This window comes from Felis catus, chromosome A3, assembly GCF_018350175.1.
Source record: "Felis catus isolate Fca126 chromosome A3, F.catus_Fca126_mat1.0, whole genome shotgun sequence".
Lineage (NCBI taxonomy): Eukaryota > Metazoa > Chordata > Mammalia > Carnivora > Felidae > Felis > Felis catus.
The window spans coordinates 12,182,617-12,198,669 of NC_058370.1; the positions used below are offsets into that span (position 1 = coordinate 12,182,617).

Consider the following 16,053-nt stretch of genomic DNA (forward strand, 5'->3'; position numbering starts at 1 on the left):
ACAAGTGGGGCAGGGGCAGAGAGGGAGGGAGTGGGGGAGAGAGAATGAGTGAATGAATCCCAAGCAGGCTCTGTGCTGTCAACAAGGAGACTGGTGAGATCATGACCTGAGCCAAAATCAAGAATCAGACGCTTAACCAACTGAGCCACCCAGGCACCCTGTACAGGGTGAATTTAGATGTGGATACATACAGGATGTAAAATGGAGTCAGGAATAGAGAGATCCTGGGGGTCTGTTGTCATCAAGGTGGTTGAGGAGGACTCTCTGAGAAGGAGAGGTTTGGCTGATAAGAAAGAGCTGAAGTTGGGGGCTTGGGAGAGATGTGGGAATAGAGCATTCCGAGTAGGGGAAACAAAGTGCAAAGGCCCTGGGGTTGCATCATACCCAGTGTTTGGACAATAGGAAGGAGTTGGGTGTGGCTGAAGCAGAGTGAGGAGGGGTAGGAATGAGGGAAGAGATCATGGATGGCATGTGGGTCCCAGTAAATAAGAACTTGGGGTTTTTCTGTGGCTGAGGTGGGAGCCCTGGGAATGTTCTAAGCAGAGCAGGGAAAGGAACTCAGGAGCAAAGGCAGAAGTAAGGACACCGATGAGACAGTGGCGGTAGGACCGGGTGGTGGCCGTGGAGGTGAAGAGGAAATTCTGGAAACAGAGAAGCCAGCGCCAGTGGACCAGATACTGGGGTGAGAGAAAGCAGGGCTGAGGATGCTACCTCTCGAGGCCTGGTTCCTGTCCTCTCCTGGACCCCAGAGCCCTGCACCTTCTCTTGGCCCCTCCTCAGCAGTGACAGCTGCACAGACTGACATTTCTGGGTAATTCCCTTCCCATCGACTTGCAGCTTATTTTTAGTTTTCTCTCAGAGCCATTAACTGTCCTTGCAGGCAAAGGCTGGCAAGGGGCAAGGGCTGGGTTTAATCAGCAGTTGGGGCCCCATTAGTGCCTAATAACATATTTATGGGTAGAGACTTGGAGCTCCCAACCGCCCCCAGAATCCCTTGCAGAATGACCTCTGTCAGCAGAACTAGATGCTGGCTTGGGGGCTTGAGTGGCAGAGAGTCTGGGGAACAGCCTTTGGTGGGGCCAGGAGAACCGAGCAGGGCTTGGGGACAGGACATCCTCTGACTCTGCATTGTTGCCAGTGTGCAGAATTCAGGCAGGTGACAAGATGCTTCGAGAGCTTGAGTCTTTTTTTTTAATTTTTTTAATGTTTATTCATTTTTGAAAGACAGGGAGAGACAGAGTACAAGCAGGGGTGGGGTGGAGAGAGAGGGGGACACAGAATCCGAAGCAGGCTCCATCCAGGACCAAGCTGTCAGCACAGAGGCCGACATGGGGCTCGAACTCATGGGCCATGAGATCATGACCTGGGCCGAAGTCGGACGCTCAACAGACTGAGCCACCCAGGCGCCCCGAGGGCTCGAGTCTTAAGAGCAGGGCCAAGATGCTGAGAAGCCCCGTGGTGTTGGGCACAGGCCCTGTGACCCACCTGCCTGGATTTGAATCCTGACTTTGCCACTCCCTGGCAAACCAGTCCCTTATGTTCTTGGTGCCTCAGTTTACTCAGCTGTAAAGTGAAGGTGGCAGTCAGTACCGTCCTCAAGGCGCTGTGGTGAGGATGGGAGAAAGCAATGATGGCAAACCTGTAATTGTACTGGGCAGGTGACTAGAGCTCACTAGACGTGTTCAACAGTTATTTAGTGAATGGCCACTGTGTGCTGGGCACCATTCTAGAAGCCGGGGATAGAGCAGTGAGCAGACCAAAGACCCCTGCCCTTATGGAGCTGATATTCTGGGAGAAGACACTTGGTAAACAAGTCAGCATATAAAATATAGCCAAGGTAAATATAGTCAAGTTCTGTAGAGAACCGATAAAGTGGGGGAGGGGGTGGGGAGGGCTACTTTATATAGGGTGGCCAAGGAAACCCTCACCAGGAAGGTGACATCTGAGCAGAAATATAAAGGGAGGGAGGGAGCCATATAGATACATAGGATGAGGGCATCCAAGCAGGGGCACAGCAAGTGCAAAGGCCCTGAGGTGGGGATCAGGGTGATGTGATGGAGAGGTAGCAGGGCCCTGTGGGCTTTGGGGAGGACTTTGGCTTTTCCTCTGAGAAAGGAATTCTTTGAGGACACTGAACAGAGGAGCAACATAGCCTGCCATCTGCTTTAGAGGGATTATTCTGGCTACATCACTGAGAATCGGCTGTAGGGGGGGAAGTGGAGGCAGGGAGACCAGAGATGAGGCCACTGCAGTGTCCAGGCAAGAGAGGATGGTGATGGACCAGGGCAGGTGCCGAGGCCAAGAGAGGGAGTGAGTGCATTCTGGACACATTTCTGGGTAGAGCCAACAGGATTTGCTGTTGGATGGGACATTGAGAGAAGGTACCAACAGCGATGCCTCCAGGTTTTGGCCTGAGCAACAGGAAGGACAAAGATGCTGTTAACTGATGAGCAAGATGGTGAACGGGGCAAGCGTGCGGGGAGAGAATCAGAGGGTTGGTTTTGGGTGTGTGAGTTTGAAACAGAGAACTGGGTAGGGGGTGGGGGACACAGCTGGAGTGAAGAAGAATATGGAATTCAGGGCTGAGGCCCAGGAGGGAGATGTGCCCTTGGGAGGTGTTGGTGTGGTGGTGGTTTGGGCAGCCACTGGTCTGGAGACCGCAGGAGCTCAGGGGGATGGAGAGGGGACCCAGCCCCTGGCCGCTCCAGCTGTGGGGTTCAGGAAGGCGGAGAGGAGTCTGCCTGAAAACCGAGGAGGAGTGGTCCGGGGGCTGTGGGAGGGGAACCGGGAGGGGGCCACCCAGAGGCCGGCTGCAGAAAGTTCTGAGACGTGGCCAGATGGTAGCTTGGCTGCTATCGTCAGATCAGAGTGGAGCCCGGAGGCTCCAGCCCCCGGGGGCTAGAGGGCCGCCCAAGTCAGGGAAGGGGCTGGCTCTGAAGGGGTGAGGTGGGCAGAGCGAGGCGTTCACGAAGGTCTGCCTGGCAGGCCCACGGCGGCCCAGGCTTCCCTCCCAGCTCTGAGGCATTAGGCGGGGGGAGGGGCGACCGTGTCGACCCTAAAAAAAACAGATTTTTTTTTTAATCACAAAAAATGAAGAGATATCACCTGTGACCTCCCATCCCTCAGCTCTGCTTTCTTCTCTGGTGGCTCCAGGCCCAGACGGGCTGCCCCAGAGGGTGGCCGTGAAGGGTGCCAGCGGCTCCTGGCAGCTGGGCAGCCCCCCATGGAGGAGGGCTTCTCCTTCCCATGGATTCTCCCACAAATCCCAGGTCTGAGGCTCATTGGCCCAGCCCGAGTCACACGTCCCCTCTGAGTAGATCACCGAGTGGCCCAGCCCGGGTAGCGAGGCCACACCTGAGGTCTGGAGGGTGTGGCTCAGCCCCGGATGCCCAGAGTGAAGTAGGAGGTACTTCTTCGAAGGAAAATGGGGTGCTGTTATCCACAGGCAAGGGAGTGGAAGCAGGGCAGGCGGGGCGCACGTGTCCCCCACTCCGCCTGGCTGTGTGGTGAGGTGGCCACAAAGTGGAGCACAGGATCCCAGTGCCGTGTCCGGTGCGCTTTGAGCGCCCCCTGGAGGTCAGCCGCTGCCATTCACAGGAAAGGTAGAGCAGAGGACAGGCGCTCCTGGGTGAATGGACTTTGGCTGCAGGGGTGGGGAATGAGGCTAGACGGGACGTATTCTCCTGGGTAAACGGAGGCAGGGCCCTATGGGAGACAGCTCGGCTTCCAGGGTAATGAGTTCAAGATCTCTTGTAGAGGTGTGATCACATACACGTGCACACTCACACGTCTGTGCAGTGGGTGGAAGGCAGCCTTTGCCGCCTCCCTAACTTGCCACGGTTTTTTCTGGAAGGCAGAGATCGCTGAGCAGCCTCATGCTCCCCTCATGCTTTGTGATTAATGAGCGGTGGCCCCCATCAGACTGTCCAGGCAAGACAAAATGGCCTTGGCCCTGGGTTCACCCAAGGCTGAATTATTTATCACCTACACCCCCCTGGCTGTTTAAGTGATGGACAGCAAGTGACCTTGCTTGTCTCTGTAGGACCTGAGGTGCCAGAGGAAATCTCAGAGTCCAAGGCCCCACCTCGTTCTCAAACGGGGTAGGGGAGGAGAGGAGGGGTGCTGGGAGGGGAGACCACTTCTGAGCACCTACTCTGTGCTCAGCAGGCAGAGATGGCTTATGTTACCCCATTTAACCAGGATGGAGGTTTTGAGACCCAGAGTGGGAAGTGACTTGTCCAGAGTCACAGAAAGCGGGGAGCTGGGTTGTAAACCCAACTCTGCCTGGTCCAGTCCAGGGTTCTGCCAGCCCACCTCCCAGGCTGCCTTGGACATAGCGGTTTCTTCGAAAAATACCATTGAACTCCTGCTGTGCGCTGGGACTGGGAAGTGCTTAGTTGGCCTTTTCGGTGAAATGGGTGATAATGGTACCTGCTTGAAGGGAGAATTGAATGAGGGAACAATGGCACTTCTTTGGTGCTGAATTCACAGCAGCTAAAGAAAAAAACCCCCAGAAAATCTGTTTCACCATCATTGATGCTTTGGTCCATTTGTTTTCTGCCTTTTTCTGTACATTTCTTTTCTGTGATTAAGATCATGGAGTTTTTTGTTGTTGTTATTTAGGTTTTGTTTTGTTTTGTTTTGAGAGAGAGAGAGAGAGAGAGAGAGTGCATGCAAGCAGGGAAGGGGCAGAGATGGAGAGAGGGAGAGAGAGAACCCCAAGCAGTCTCTGCCCTGTCAGCGCAGAGCCCGATTCGGGGCTCGATCTCACAAACCCTGAGATCATGACCTGAGCTGAAATCAAGAGTCGGATGCTTAACCAGCTGAGCCACCAGGTGCCCCAAGATCATGCAGTTTTTAAAATCCAAGTTTTAATTTTACTTACTATCATGTCACAAGCATTTCTCCATGTCATTGCAGATCAGTATAAAAATCACCCTACTTTTCTTTGGCTTAAAAGTACTGCATCCATTAAAAAAATTCAAACAGTGTAAAAGCGCATATGTAGTGACAATCAGTACCTGCCACTCCCCCCCGCCCCTCCTGCTTCGGTCCCAGAGGCTCCTTGTAGAGATGGTCCGTGCTTCTTCATGGGATCCCTCTTCAAACCTACAAATGAGAGCACAGTGAATCCCTGTTCTGCGTCCCCCTGTGCTTCAGGGCATCTTGGCTACTGTCCCATCAGTGCACACAGAGCCAGCTGCCTTTTAACGACTTCCTGTATCATCATTCTATGGAGGGATCATCGTTTATCTCATTGATCTATTGATAGACCGGCTTTGCTTCCAATCTTTTGTTGTTACATCAGCACTGTGATCAATATCCTTGTGCAAATGTCCTTTTGTCCATGTGCAATTATGTCTGTAATAGAATTACTGGGGAAATACGACGTTTAATGACTATCATCAAGATGGAATGGTAGACAAAAATCGTCCCCCATATCAAGGTTAGTTGGTATTCCACCCATGCCTGGAGCTTATTTTGGGGTACCCCACACATATTTTAGCTTCAGGAAATACCTGAATATTAAAGTGTTCAGCTAAGGCTGAAGTCTTGGAACAAGAAATTTAAAAATATTTTTTGTAGTTTTTTATTTATCCAGGTAATCTCTATTCCCAACATGGGGCTCACACTCACAACCCCGAAATCAAGAGTCACATGCTCCTCCAACCGAGCCAGCCGGGTGCCCCTAGAGCAAGAGATTTTATCCATTTTCCTAATTACTGAACTATTGAGAACTTTTACATAATTTTTGTTCAAGAAATTACTAGCTTTCATGGTCATCGTTGATTATCGCTTCTTCGCAACATACACACACAATGTGCAAATATTTGAAAGTAGATACCCGGGTATCACATCAGTTGCTGTTGTTGTGTGACAACAAACCACAAAAATTTGGTGGCACACACTGATGAGTATTTATTTAACTCCCATGTCTGTGGGTCTGCTGGGAGTCAGCTGCTCTGGACGAGGCTTAGCTGGACGGCCGGCTCTGTCCCACGTGTGTCTCATCCTCCTCGTGGGACCAGCAAGCCATCGGGCAAGTGGAAACAGACAAGGTCTCTTAAGGCCCGTGCTCAGAGCTGCTGCTCGGTCAGTTCTGATCGATTCTGTTGGTCAAAACAAGTCACACAGCGGAGCCCAGATTCAGGGGGCTGGGGAAATACACTGTGCCTCTGAAATGGGAGGCAGAACAAAGTCCGTGACAAGGGGCACGGATACAGGGAAGGGTGGAGAACCGGGGCTAAGGATTCAGTCGTCCTAGATGTTAACAATAATCTGAACTGATACACCTTGTTCCTACTACTGACACTTCTTTGCTGATTAGCTATGAAGATCACCTGTGTGAGCTCAGCTCAGGGATTTTGCTCAAGGTCAGGGATGCCAAGAATAGCCCTGAGAGTAGGCATTGGGCTACACCAAAGCCCCAGAGCATATTTGGGCCATGTCCTGAGCTGAAGATAAACATGAGTCATGCCTAGATGTTTGGCAGGCATGGGAACCCAGGCCTACTGACCCCTGTGCCTTGGCCAGGGCTGTGGCTGTGGCACGGGCCAGTCAGCTCTCACCCCAGGTTTGCCCTGTTGATGGTATAACAGGGGCTCCTTCTCATTGCAGGGCAACATGGGTCCTGCTGCCTTCTGGCTTCTGCTCTTCCTCCTCAAGAATCCTGAGGCCCTGGCTGCTGTCCGTGGAGAGCTTGAGCAGCTCCTCTCCAGAACAGAACAGACTGTTTCGCAAATGACCGCCCTCCCCCAGAAGCTTTTGGACAGCATGCCTGTGCTTGGTGAGACAGACCCTCCAGATTAGCCCCCAAGACTGGGTCATCGTGGGCCCCCTAAGCCCTTCCCAACATGGACTCCCATCATCCAGAGTCCATCAGTGTCCTCTGACCTAGGGTCTCCCAAGACCTCCTATCTTCTTAGACCTGGTATCTCTGTGCCCCTCACTCAGCTGCCCAGGACTCATGGTCTCTGTAGATTTTTGGCTGCAAATGGCAAAAAAACCTAACTTAAACTGGCTGAAGCAGACAAAGGACTTTCTTTGAGGGCATTAACTCAGAAGTCCAGAGGACAGCTAACTTCAGGCACAGGTGGACCCAGGTTCTTTAACAACATCATTAGGACTCAGGCTGTTCCTCTCTGGGCCCTGCCCTGCTGGGTTGGCTCCAGTCTCAGGTCAGCAGGATGGCCACCAGTCCGGGCTGATGTACTGTCAGTCCTACGAGGGGGTGCTTCTCTGAGATGTTCCTACCCAAAGTCCCAGGATTGTGTCTCATTGGCGGTCTTTGAGTCACATGCCCATCTTGAACCAGTGACAGGTTCAGAGGGTTGAAATGCTCTGATTGGTCAGTCACACACAGCCCATGGAATTGGGAGTGAAGTCAACAGCCCAATCTCTGACAGCGGGAGAGGAGTGGTCTCCAGAAGAAGATCAGGGAACTGTTTCCAGATGGGGAGTGTAAGCTGGTCAAACAGAAACAACCGACATTGATGGCTCTGCTCTCCCCAGTCTCCCCTGATATCTCCCTGGCTCCCACAGTCCTTCACAGCTTCTAGAGTCAGACCCAAACCCTCACATCCAATATCTGAGGACCATAGTAATCATATCTCATCAGTTGGCCTTTTTTGGCTCCTCTGTGTGATGGGGGGCAAGTTATGCACCCTCTCTGAGCCTGCCCACCTTCCTCTAAAGTGAGGGCTGGGGGTGGCATTTGCGTGTGTGAGAGGACAGCTGCTGACCCTTCCTGGTACCTGCCCATGCAGACAGCGTGCTTAGTGAGAGCCTCAGGCTCACTGCTGCGCCCTTCATTACCCGGGAGGTCATGGTGGACCTGGCCATGCCCATGGCAGATGGGCGGGAATTCAGCCTGCGACGTGGAGACCGCCTCCTCCTCTTTCCCTTCCTGAGTCCCCAGAAAGACCCGGAAATCTACACAGACCCAGAGGTAAGTTGCATACCAGGGACTGTGGGAAAAAAAATCAGTGGCTTTGGGACTAGCCAGATCTCAGTGGCAGCCCAACTCTGCTCTTTGTTTGCTGTGTGAACGTGCCCAGATTACTTCACCTCTCTGTGTCTCTCACCTGTGAAAGGGACCTCATGATACCACCTGCCTCATTGGGTTGTCAGGAAAATTAAAGGAGAGCGTGTACGAAAGGGTTTCACAGTGCCTGGCATGCATGGAATGCTTTGTAAGTGATAGCTGAGCAATTTTCCTTTTTTCAGAATGTTATGTCAGCGTCTCAACACTTTTCTCTCTCCTCGGACTTTGAGATAGATGGGTCAAACTTTTATAATTTCTAACAGATGTGGGTGCTTACCATGAGCCAGGCCCTGTGCTGTACATCCATCCACATACCCTTCCTTCCATCCATCCATCCACCTACCCACTTCCATCTCTGCAGCCCCTGGTCCTTTTACTTGTCCTTCCGCCCATCCTTCATTCAGCTCCTCCTCTGTGCCAAGCCCTGTTCTCAGACACTGTCTTCACCTTACCCTACAATGTAACCAAAGGAAATTGACATCCTCATTTTAAAAAATGATTTTGTTTAAGTAATCTCTATGCCCAGTGAGGGGCTCGAACTCATGACCCTGAGATCAAGAGTTGCATGCTCTACCTTCTGAGCCAGCCAGGCACCTCTAAAAATAATTTTAAAATTTACCCTGCCAAAGTAATATATACTTGTAAAGTAGAAATATGCAGACACATATGTTTAAAAGTAAAAACTTTTCTTCACTGCCTTTACTCTCCACTTATACAGAGTTCCCTAACAATGGTTTGGAGTGTATCCTTTAAATTATTTTTATGCCTTTACAGACACACATACCACGCTGACACACGTATGAATAAATAGGTGTGTGAACAGGATAACACAATACATCCTATTCTGAAACTTGCCTTTTTAACTCAACCAGTCTAAAGAACCCTTTCTGGGGCGCCTGGGTGGCTCAGTCGGTTAAGTGTCTGACTTCAGCTCAGGTCACGATCTCGCGGTCCGTGAGTTTGAGCCCCACATCGGGCTCTGTGCTGGCAGCTCAGGGCCTGGAGCCTGCTTCGGATTCTGTGTCTCCCCCTCTCTCTACCCCGTTCCTGCTCATGCTCTGTATCTCTCTGTCTCTCAATAGTAAATAAATGTTAAAAAAAAAAAATTAAAAAAGAACCCTTTCTGTGTGCGCGCACACAGACCAAGCCTACCCTTCTAAAAAGCTGAGGTAATTAAAAAAATTTTTTTTTAATTTTTTTTTTAATGTTTATTTATTTTTGAGACAGAGACAGAGCATGAACGGGGGAGGGTCAGAGAGAGGGAGACACAGAATCTGAAACAGGCTCCAGGCTCTCAGCTGTCAGCACAGAGCCCGACGCGGGGCTTGAACTCCCGGACCGCAAGATCATGACCTGAGCCGAAGTCGGGCGCTCAACCGACTGAGCCACCCGGGCGCCCCTAAAAAAAAATATTTTTTATGTTTATTTATTCTTGAGAGAGTGAGAGAGACACTCACTCTGTCAGCCGGGGAGGGGCAGAACGAGAGAGGGAGACACAGAATCTGAAACAGGCTCTGGGCTCTGAGCTGTCAGCACAGAGCCCGACGCGGGGCTCGAACTCATGGACCACGAGATCATGACCTGAGCCGAAGTCGGATGCTCAACCGACTGAGCCACGCAGGCGCCCTAAGCTGCAGTAATTTTTTAACCACTGCCCTGTTGATTGGCCTTTACGTTGCTTTCCGTTTTTCCCTCTTGTAAAGAAGACCTCGATGAACACCCTCGCACAGTTTTCTCCCGGCATGCGTGTTGTGGGGGGTGGAGCCAGAAATGGGCCTCCTTTCTATTTCAGGTGTTTAAGTATAACCGATTCCTGAACTCAGATGGGTCAGAGAAGAAAGACTTTTACAAGGACGGGAAGCGACTGAAACACTACAGCATGCCGTGGGGCGCTGGGCACAACCAGTGCCTGGGGAAGGCTTACGCCATCAGCAGCATCAAACAGTGAGCGTGGGGGCGGTGGCACGGGGTGCAGGCCTGGGGTTGGAGGGGGAGGCTCCTGCTCCAGCTGGTTGGCACACGCCCTCCTCTCCGGAGACCAAGGGTTCTCAGCCAGGAGAATGGGCAGAGGCTCCACACAGCCCATGAGCCTTCTCCTGCCCACAGATCTATTTATTTGTGCTTTTAAAAATGTGTGCTAACTTTTTAAGAATCAGAAGATCACGCATAAAAAGCCAGATTTCTGATCTCTTTTGAAATCATCAGATCTGGCAGTGAGCTCTTCCCTGCAAGCCTGGTGTCCAAATACCAGACTCCCAGAATACCAAACACTGGACGTTCTGTGCAGCTGACCATTGCTATCCACAGCTGCTGTGCGTGTTCAGAACCCTCTCAGCAGGAACTGGCCGAACGTCATTGTTCCCTCTTGGTTATTTCAACGCCTGTGGGCCGGAGTGCCTTATAAATTCTCTTCCCTGGATCCCAAGAGCCTTGGCCCCCGGACCACAGACAGGGTTATGACATCTGCCCTGTCCTGTCCTGCCCCTGTGTAATCGTAAGCTGGGTGACCTTCTGTGCCTGTTTCCTCAACTGTTCAAGGCGGGGGTCCGAATCCTGCTGTGTCCCCAGTGGTGTCAGAATCTAGGAATTGGGTCTTCCAAAGTACTTACCCCACTTCCTGGCTCATTGTAGGCATTTAATAAGTGTTAGTTATTATTACAATTGCTCACATTACTATTACTAACGTGAAAGAGTTATGCTAGGTGGGTGGGCACGTTGCATTAACCTCTTGGTCTTGGTTTTCTCGGCGGTAAGTTCTGCTTCATGCGCTTTCGTAAAACTCACACCCACGTGAAGCCACACAATAAAATCAACAGGGATTGTGGGAAAAATGGGGCCGGGGATCCGATATTCAAAAAAACCCTCCTGAAGTAACACATGCAAGGTAAGAACCCAGGGGAGAGATGGTCGTACAGGCTCACACGTGTTACGTGCTTTCTCCTTGTGCCTCTCCCACACGAAACCCATAAGCAAATGGTGTCCCAGTGTATCCATCAGGTTGGAACAGACTCACGTGTTCAAAAGTGTAGCGGAACTGACTGTAGTTGTTACCTGGGAAAGTTTCTGGACAGATAAAAAGAGATCACGCATACTAAATGCTTAGCACGGTGCCTTGCACCTAGGGTTTCAGTAAATTAGCTAATTTGTTGGTATTTTTACCTCCCTTCACTGCCATGCACCCCCACTAGGCAGGGGTCAGCCTGATACTGACTAGAGGTCAGATCATTTGCCACCGTGATCATGGACCTGGTGAGGGGAGGTGCCAGGATCCAAATCCAGGTGTCAGCACAGAGCTCCCTGCCCGATACAAACTTGATCTCTAGCATCCTACAGCTTCAGAGCTGGGAGGGGCTCATCCCACCTCGTGGGCCTTCTTTGACTGGACAGGGAAACCAAGGCCCAGGGTGGGGAGGAAACTCAAGAGGCAGAGTTGAGTTCATCCAGCTCTGCTGCCTGGGGTGTGGACTTGGCTCTGTCCTCGACTTCCCTCCTCTCCATTCAGTGAGGTTAAAGCGTCCTCAGTCCCACACTAGCACCTGGGTCTCGGTGAGGGTGGTGAAGGGACACCGAGCAGTGGAAGATCCAGTCCTGACCCCACTGACACCGGAAGTGAGCTAAGGCAGGTGGGCTGGGGCCAGTTCACATCAGGTAGGGCTGCCTCCACACTTACCGGCACACGATTACACCCTGCTCCCGGCTCGTATGCTTGTCAGGAGGTTCCCCAGAGACGGCAGTAAGAGGCCTTGGGGGCGGGGTACCTTTCCCTAAGCTCACAAAGGCAGCCTCTGTTTAGCAGCAGCCCTGACCAGAGCAGACAGTGAGGGCTCCAGGAGTTGTGTGGGGACAAGGGGTGGGGAGAGGACAAGGGGTGGGCAGGAGAGTCAGAAAGGGTCCCTGAGTCAGGAGGAGTCAGGCTCTGCTGCTATAATAAATGACCCCCAAGTCTCTGGCCTGTCACAACAGAGGTGTAGTTCCTACTCATACAAAGTGGGTTGTGGGTTTGGGGGTCCCTCCCCTCCACACAGAGACTCAGGGCCAAGCTCTTTCTATCTCCCCGCCCCATCACCCCAACACAAGGCACATGCAGCCATCAGGCAGAGAACACGCTGACAGTCTCGTGTCGGCCGAGCAGTCTTTGGCGTGGAATCGACATTTGTCATTTCTGGTCACCGCCTGTCAGCAGCACTGGCCGGCGGGCCTCCTAGCCCCAGAGGCTGGCCGGGGTGAACGAGCTCATGGACTTTGGGCAGGAAGCACCTGTGCTCTTTTGCTCTCCTCCCACTTTTCCCAAAGCGAGAGCTGGGGTCAGACTCAGGAGGAAGCCATTGCCCCCCTGCCTTATTCCAGAGGAGACCCCCAACTCTTCCAGTCCTTCCCACCTGCGACACCATCTCTCTGCAGATTTGTGTTCCTTGTGCTGGCGCACTTTGACCTGGAGCTGATCAACCCAGACGCGGAGATCCCCGAGTTTGACCTCAGCAGGTACGGCTTTGGGCTGATGCAGCCGGAACACGACGTGCCTGTCCGTTACCGCGTCCGGCCGTGAGCTCTGCCGTGCACATGCCTCCACCCAGCCTGCCCGCCCCCCCCCACCCCGTCACTCGGCTTTCTGTGTCTGCATTTCCCCTGGGTGCAGGAACTTTGAACACTCAACGGTGCCCGCATGACCACTTTCCTGATTCTTCCTTGGAAGGCTGTGTCCAGGGGAGGGGAACGAAGGGAAGCTGAGAGGGGGTGAATGGAAAAGGGACACCAGAAGCTCTGTGAATGGTTTGCTGTTCTGGTCGAGTTTCAAAAGGAGTCTCTTTCTCTCCCGGCTCACCTTGCCCTGCCCCCCACCTCATGATATCCACAAAAGCTGGGACCCACAGGGCAGAAGCAGAGGAGTCTTGACTGGTCTGCCATGCCCCCGCTCCCCAAGGGGCCAGGTCCTCGACAGTGATGTGGTCCAGGCCTTAGCCTGTCAAAGCAGATGCTGGCCATAAAAAGGCCAATCAGGGCCTAGCCATGTGTCCATTGATACAGGCTCTGTCCCCAAATTACCATTAAACTAGCCTAAGCCAAAGGAGTCCCTTAATTGTCTGCTTACCCACGGGCCCCATTTGCCACACTTGCCTTATCTCTCCATTCACACCAATGCTTGAGAAAATTCAGGAAGGTTTTCCCAAAGGCACAGAACATGCGCTCCTTCCAAAGACTGGGCTCTGTGCTCTGTCCTAGACGTATGGGCTCCAGATGGGAGAGCTTCCCCAGTGTCCAGACTCCAGTAGGGAATGAGAAAGACAGCCCCAGCAGGCTGGCCCCGTTGGAAGGAACCAGCCAGGGCTCCCTGGGCTGGTGGAGCCAGAAAAGGAGGTGTTGGTTTGCTACACCCTAGCCTGGAACCGCCAGCTGCACGGTCCAGTGGCAGACCTGTTTCGTGTGGCCCAGACTTCGAAAAAATACATTAGCTGTTACCGTGTCCTCTTTGGGAGAGTCTGTTTAAAATGTCCAGCTTCTCTTGAAACCGTGGACAGCCTGGCCACACTGGGCCCATATTCCCAAGGGCGGCTATTGGCCAGAGCTGAGATACGGCCACCTCCCTTATCCAGGGCACGTGCATTCTGGCTCGCTAGGGTTTCCACTTGGTGGAGACTTTTCTGCTTTTCCATTCCCAGTACCCCCAGGCCCTTGAAGGCACTCCAGTTTGAGAACCCTCTTCCAACTCTTAGAAGTGATACTGTAGGAGGTGGTAACAACCTACTAATTGGTCCTCAGACCCATGGTCCACCTGTCCTGGGTGCACCCCCCTTCGTACAAACAGATCAAGGATGAAGACTTGCTTTTGCGTCAGCTTTGTGGTCGGGGGGTGGGGGGACAGATCAAAGAGAAAAACTGCCTGGAAACCTTTCTTGTGATGTTAAGTATTATTATTAACATTAGGTCCTGTTTACTGAGGACCCTCTAAATGCCTGTGACAGGTGCAGTAGATGCGGTATTCCTACTTCCTACGGCATCTCTGTGAAGAGAGGACGGTTATGCCTTCTTTATGGATGAGGAGGGGCGCTCAGGGAGGTGCCGTGACTTGGTAGGATTTGGCAGAATTCGTGTCCCAGTAGCAAGTGCCGGGTGGGTAGCTCTGTGTTCCTTGGGCTCCAGGCGGGTGGTGGAGGGGCAGTCCTGTTTAGCATCGCACAAGACACAGACACACACACACACGTACGTACAGCTCAGTCCCCGTAGCTCTGGCTAGAGGGAGGAGAGGACCTGAGGCCTCCAAACGTTCCAGGGGCTCGGGGGCTTCCCTGGCCCTCAGCCTCCAGGCACCCCCAGGATTCCCAGACAGACACTGTGATTGGCAGGAGGCAGGATATCCCCAGGGAAACCCATCTTCACGCCTGGGTGACCCCTGCTGCCACCTGCTTCTTAACTCCGCAGGAAATCAGGGTTGGCAGCCTTCTGTGGGAGGACGGTGCCGGTTTCCATGGCAACTGTAGCTGCCTCCTCCTGGCTTGGAAGGGAAGGAAGAAGGCTGGCAGAAGTAGCTGCAGGAAGATCTCTCGTGCAGGGCTGCACCCTGGTGCGCTGGGGAAAAGCCCCGACGACGCCCCACAGATCAGGGCTGCGTGGTCCCCGGGACGGGATTCTCACCCATGTCCCCAAAAGGCCAATTGCGTTTAAAGGTGGCAGCTCCTTGGAGCCACAGTCATTAGGAAGAGATGGGTCTCCCACCAGGTAGCCCCAGCTGGCACCAGAGATACTGGAGTAGAGCTTGAGAGGTGATGCCTTAAATCCTCCTTTGTTTTAATCTTTATTCTTTTCCCCTTTTTTCTTTAAAAAGAAATCAACGTAAACATAAGGTACAGTGAAAAGAGGGGAAGGTGAGTGTGTTCGCTCCTTGCCACAGGTCAGTTAGGAAGGCACCTGGACATCGTTGTATTTCTTCATATTTTGCTTTAGAATCACAAACTTGCAGGACACATGCTAGAAATGCTCTTAGGTTGGGGCACCTGGGTGGCTCGGTCGGTTAAGTGTCCGACTTCGGCTCGGGTCATGATCTCGCGCGTCGTGGGTTCAAGCCCCGCATCAGTGCAGAGCCAGCTTTGGATCCTCTGTCCCCCCTCGCTCTCTGCCCCTCCCCAACTCACACACGCTCCCTTTCCCTCTCTCTCTTTCAAAATAAATAAACATTTTTTTTTAAATGCTCTTAGGTTGACCTAATGAAGTGTTTCCTTCCCATTGTCATTTTTTTTTTTTTGCTATATTTTGTATTGCTGTTTACCAGATATTCTCCTTGAAACAGACTCATTTTTTACACTTAAATTTGCTTAAAAGGGAACGTTATTCCATCACTGCCAGTAACGGACAACATGTATCTCTCACTGCCAAAAATAGAAAGTGGCTGTGAAATATAAATTTGCCGGGGTGGGAGGTTCTCCGTGCCGTGTCGCCAAGGCTCAGAGCCCGTGGTCTGTCTCTTCTCTGTTACAAAATGAGACAAGGAGGCGGTCCAGGGGTGTTACAGCCAGGCCAGCATCACCCGATGCTTTCTCCTTGACAGTCACAGGTGAAGGGGGCAGAGGGTGTGTGTCTGAGCCCAGGGTCTTCTCCTGCCACCAGCCAGCCCTGCTCGCAGTGAGCTGGGGACGTCCCACCCGTTTGTTTTTGTTTTTTGATAAACACCGTGTTTCGGGAGTAGCCGTGATTATTATGCCTTGCTGTTGTAATAAAGAGTTCTATTTTCATATAATATTGTTGAACAGAAATGTGCTGAAATGTATTAAATCATCCTTGTTTGTCGAACTGCCTCAGTGTGATTTAGGTGGAGCGTCGGCCGTGTCCGGAATGGCAAGGTTGGTTTCTGGGGAGAGAGAACAGAGCACCTACTGGGTGCCAGCTTTGGGACAGGGCCTTTAGAACCAGCCGTACCTCCAGCTGCCCTGCATATATTATTATCTCCGTTTTTGTAGAGGAAGAAACTGGCTGTTGGAGAGGTGAAGGGGCTTGCCACATGGCTAATTAGTAGCCGC

General features: G+C 52.3%; 1 protein-coding gene across 3 annotated transcripts in view; it reads left to right on the top strand.

Annotated features, from left to right (window-relative positions):
* Positions 1-15,823, top strand: part of PTGIS (prostaglandin I2 synthase) — a 40,500-nt gene extending 24,677 nt beyond the window's left edge. The window contains exons 7-11 of one of the 3 annotated variants that reach the window (XM_045053508.1): positions 6,619-6,787; positions 7,767-7,948; positions 9,837-9,988; positions 12,446-12,526; positions 14,005-15,823. In XM_045053508.1, coding sequence (XP_044909443.1) covers positions 6,619-6,787; positions 7,767-7,948; positions 9,837-9,988; positions 12,446-12,526; positions 14,005-14,080 — 660 coding nt within the window. In that variant the 3' untranslated portion in view covers positions 14,081-15,823. Of the gene's footprint in view, positions 1-6,618; positions 6,788-7,766; positions 7,949-9,836; positions 9,989-10,794; positions 10,929-12,445 lie in introns of all 3 variants that reach the window. The other 2 variants (XM_023251117.2, XM_023251118.2) reach the window with 2 other exon arrangements.
* The last annotated feature ends 230 nt before the right edge of the window (positions 15,824-16,053 follow it).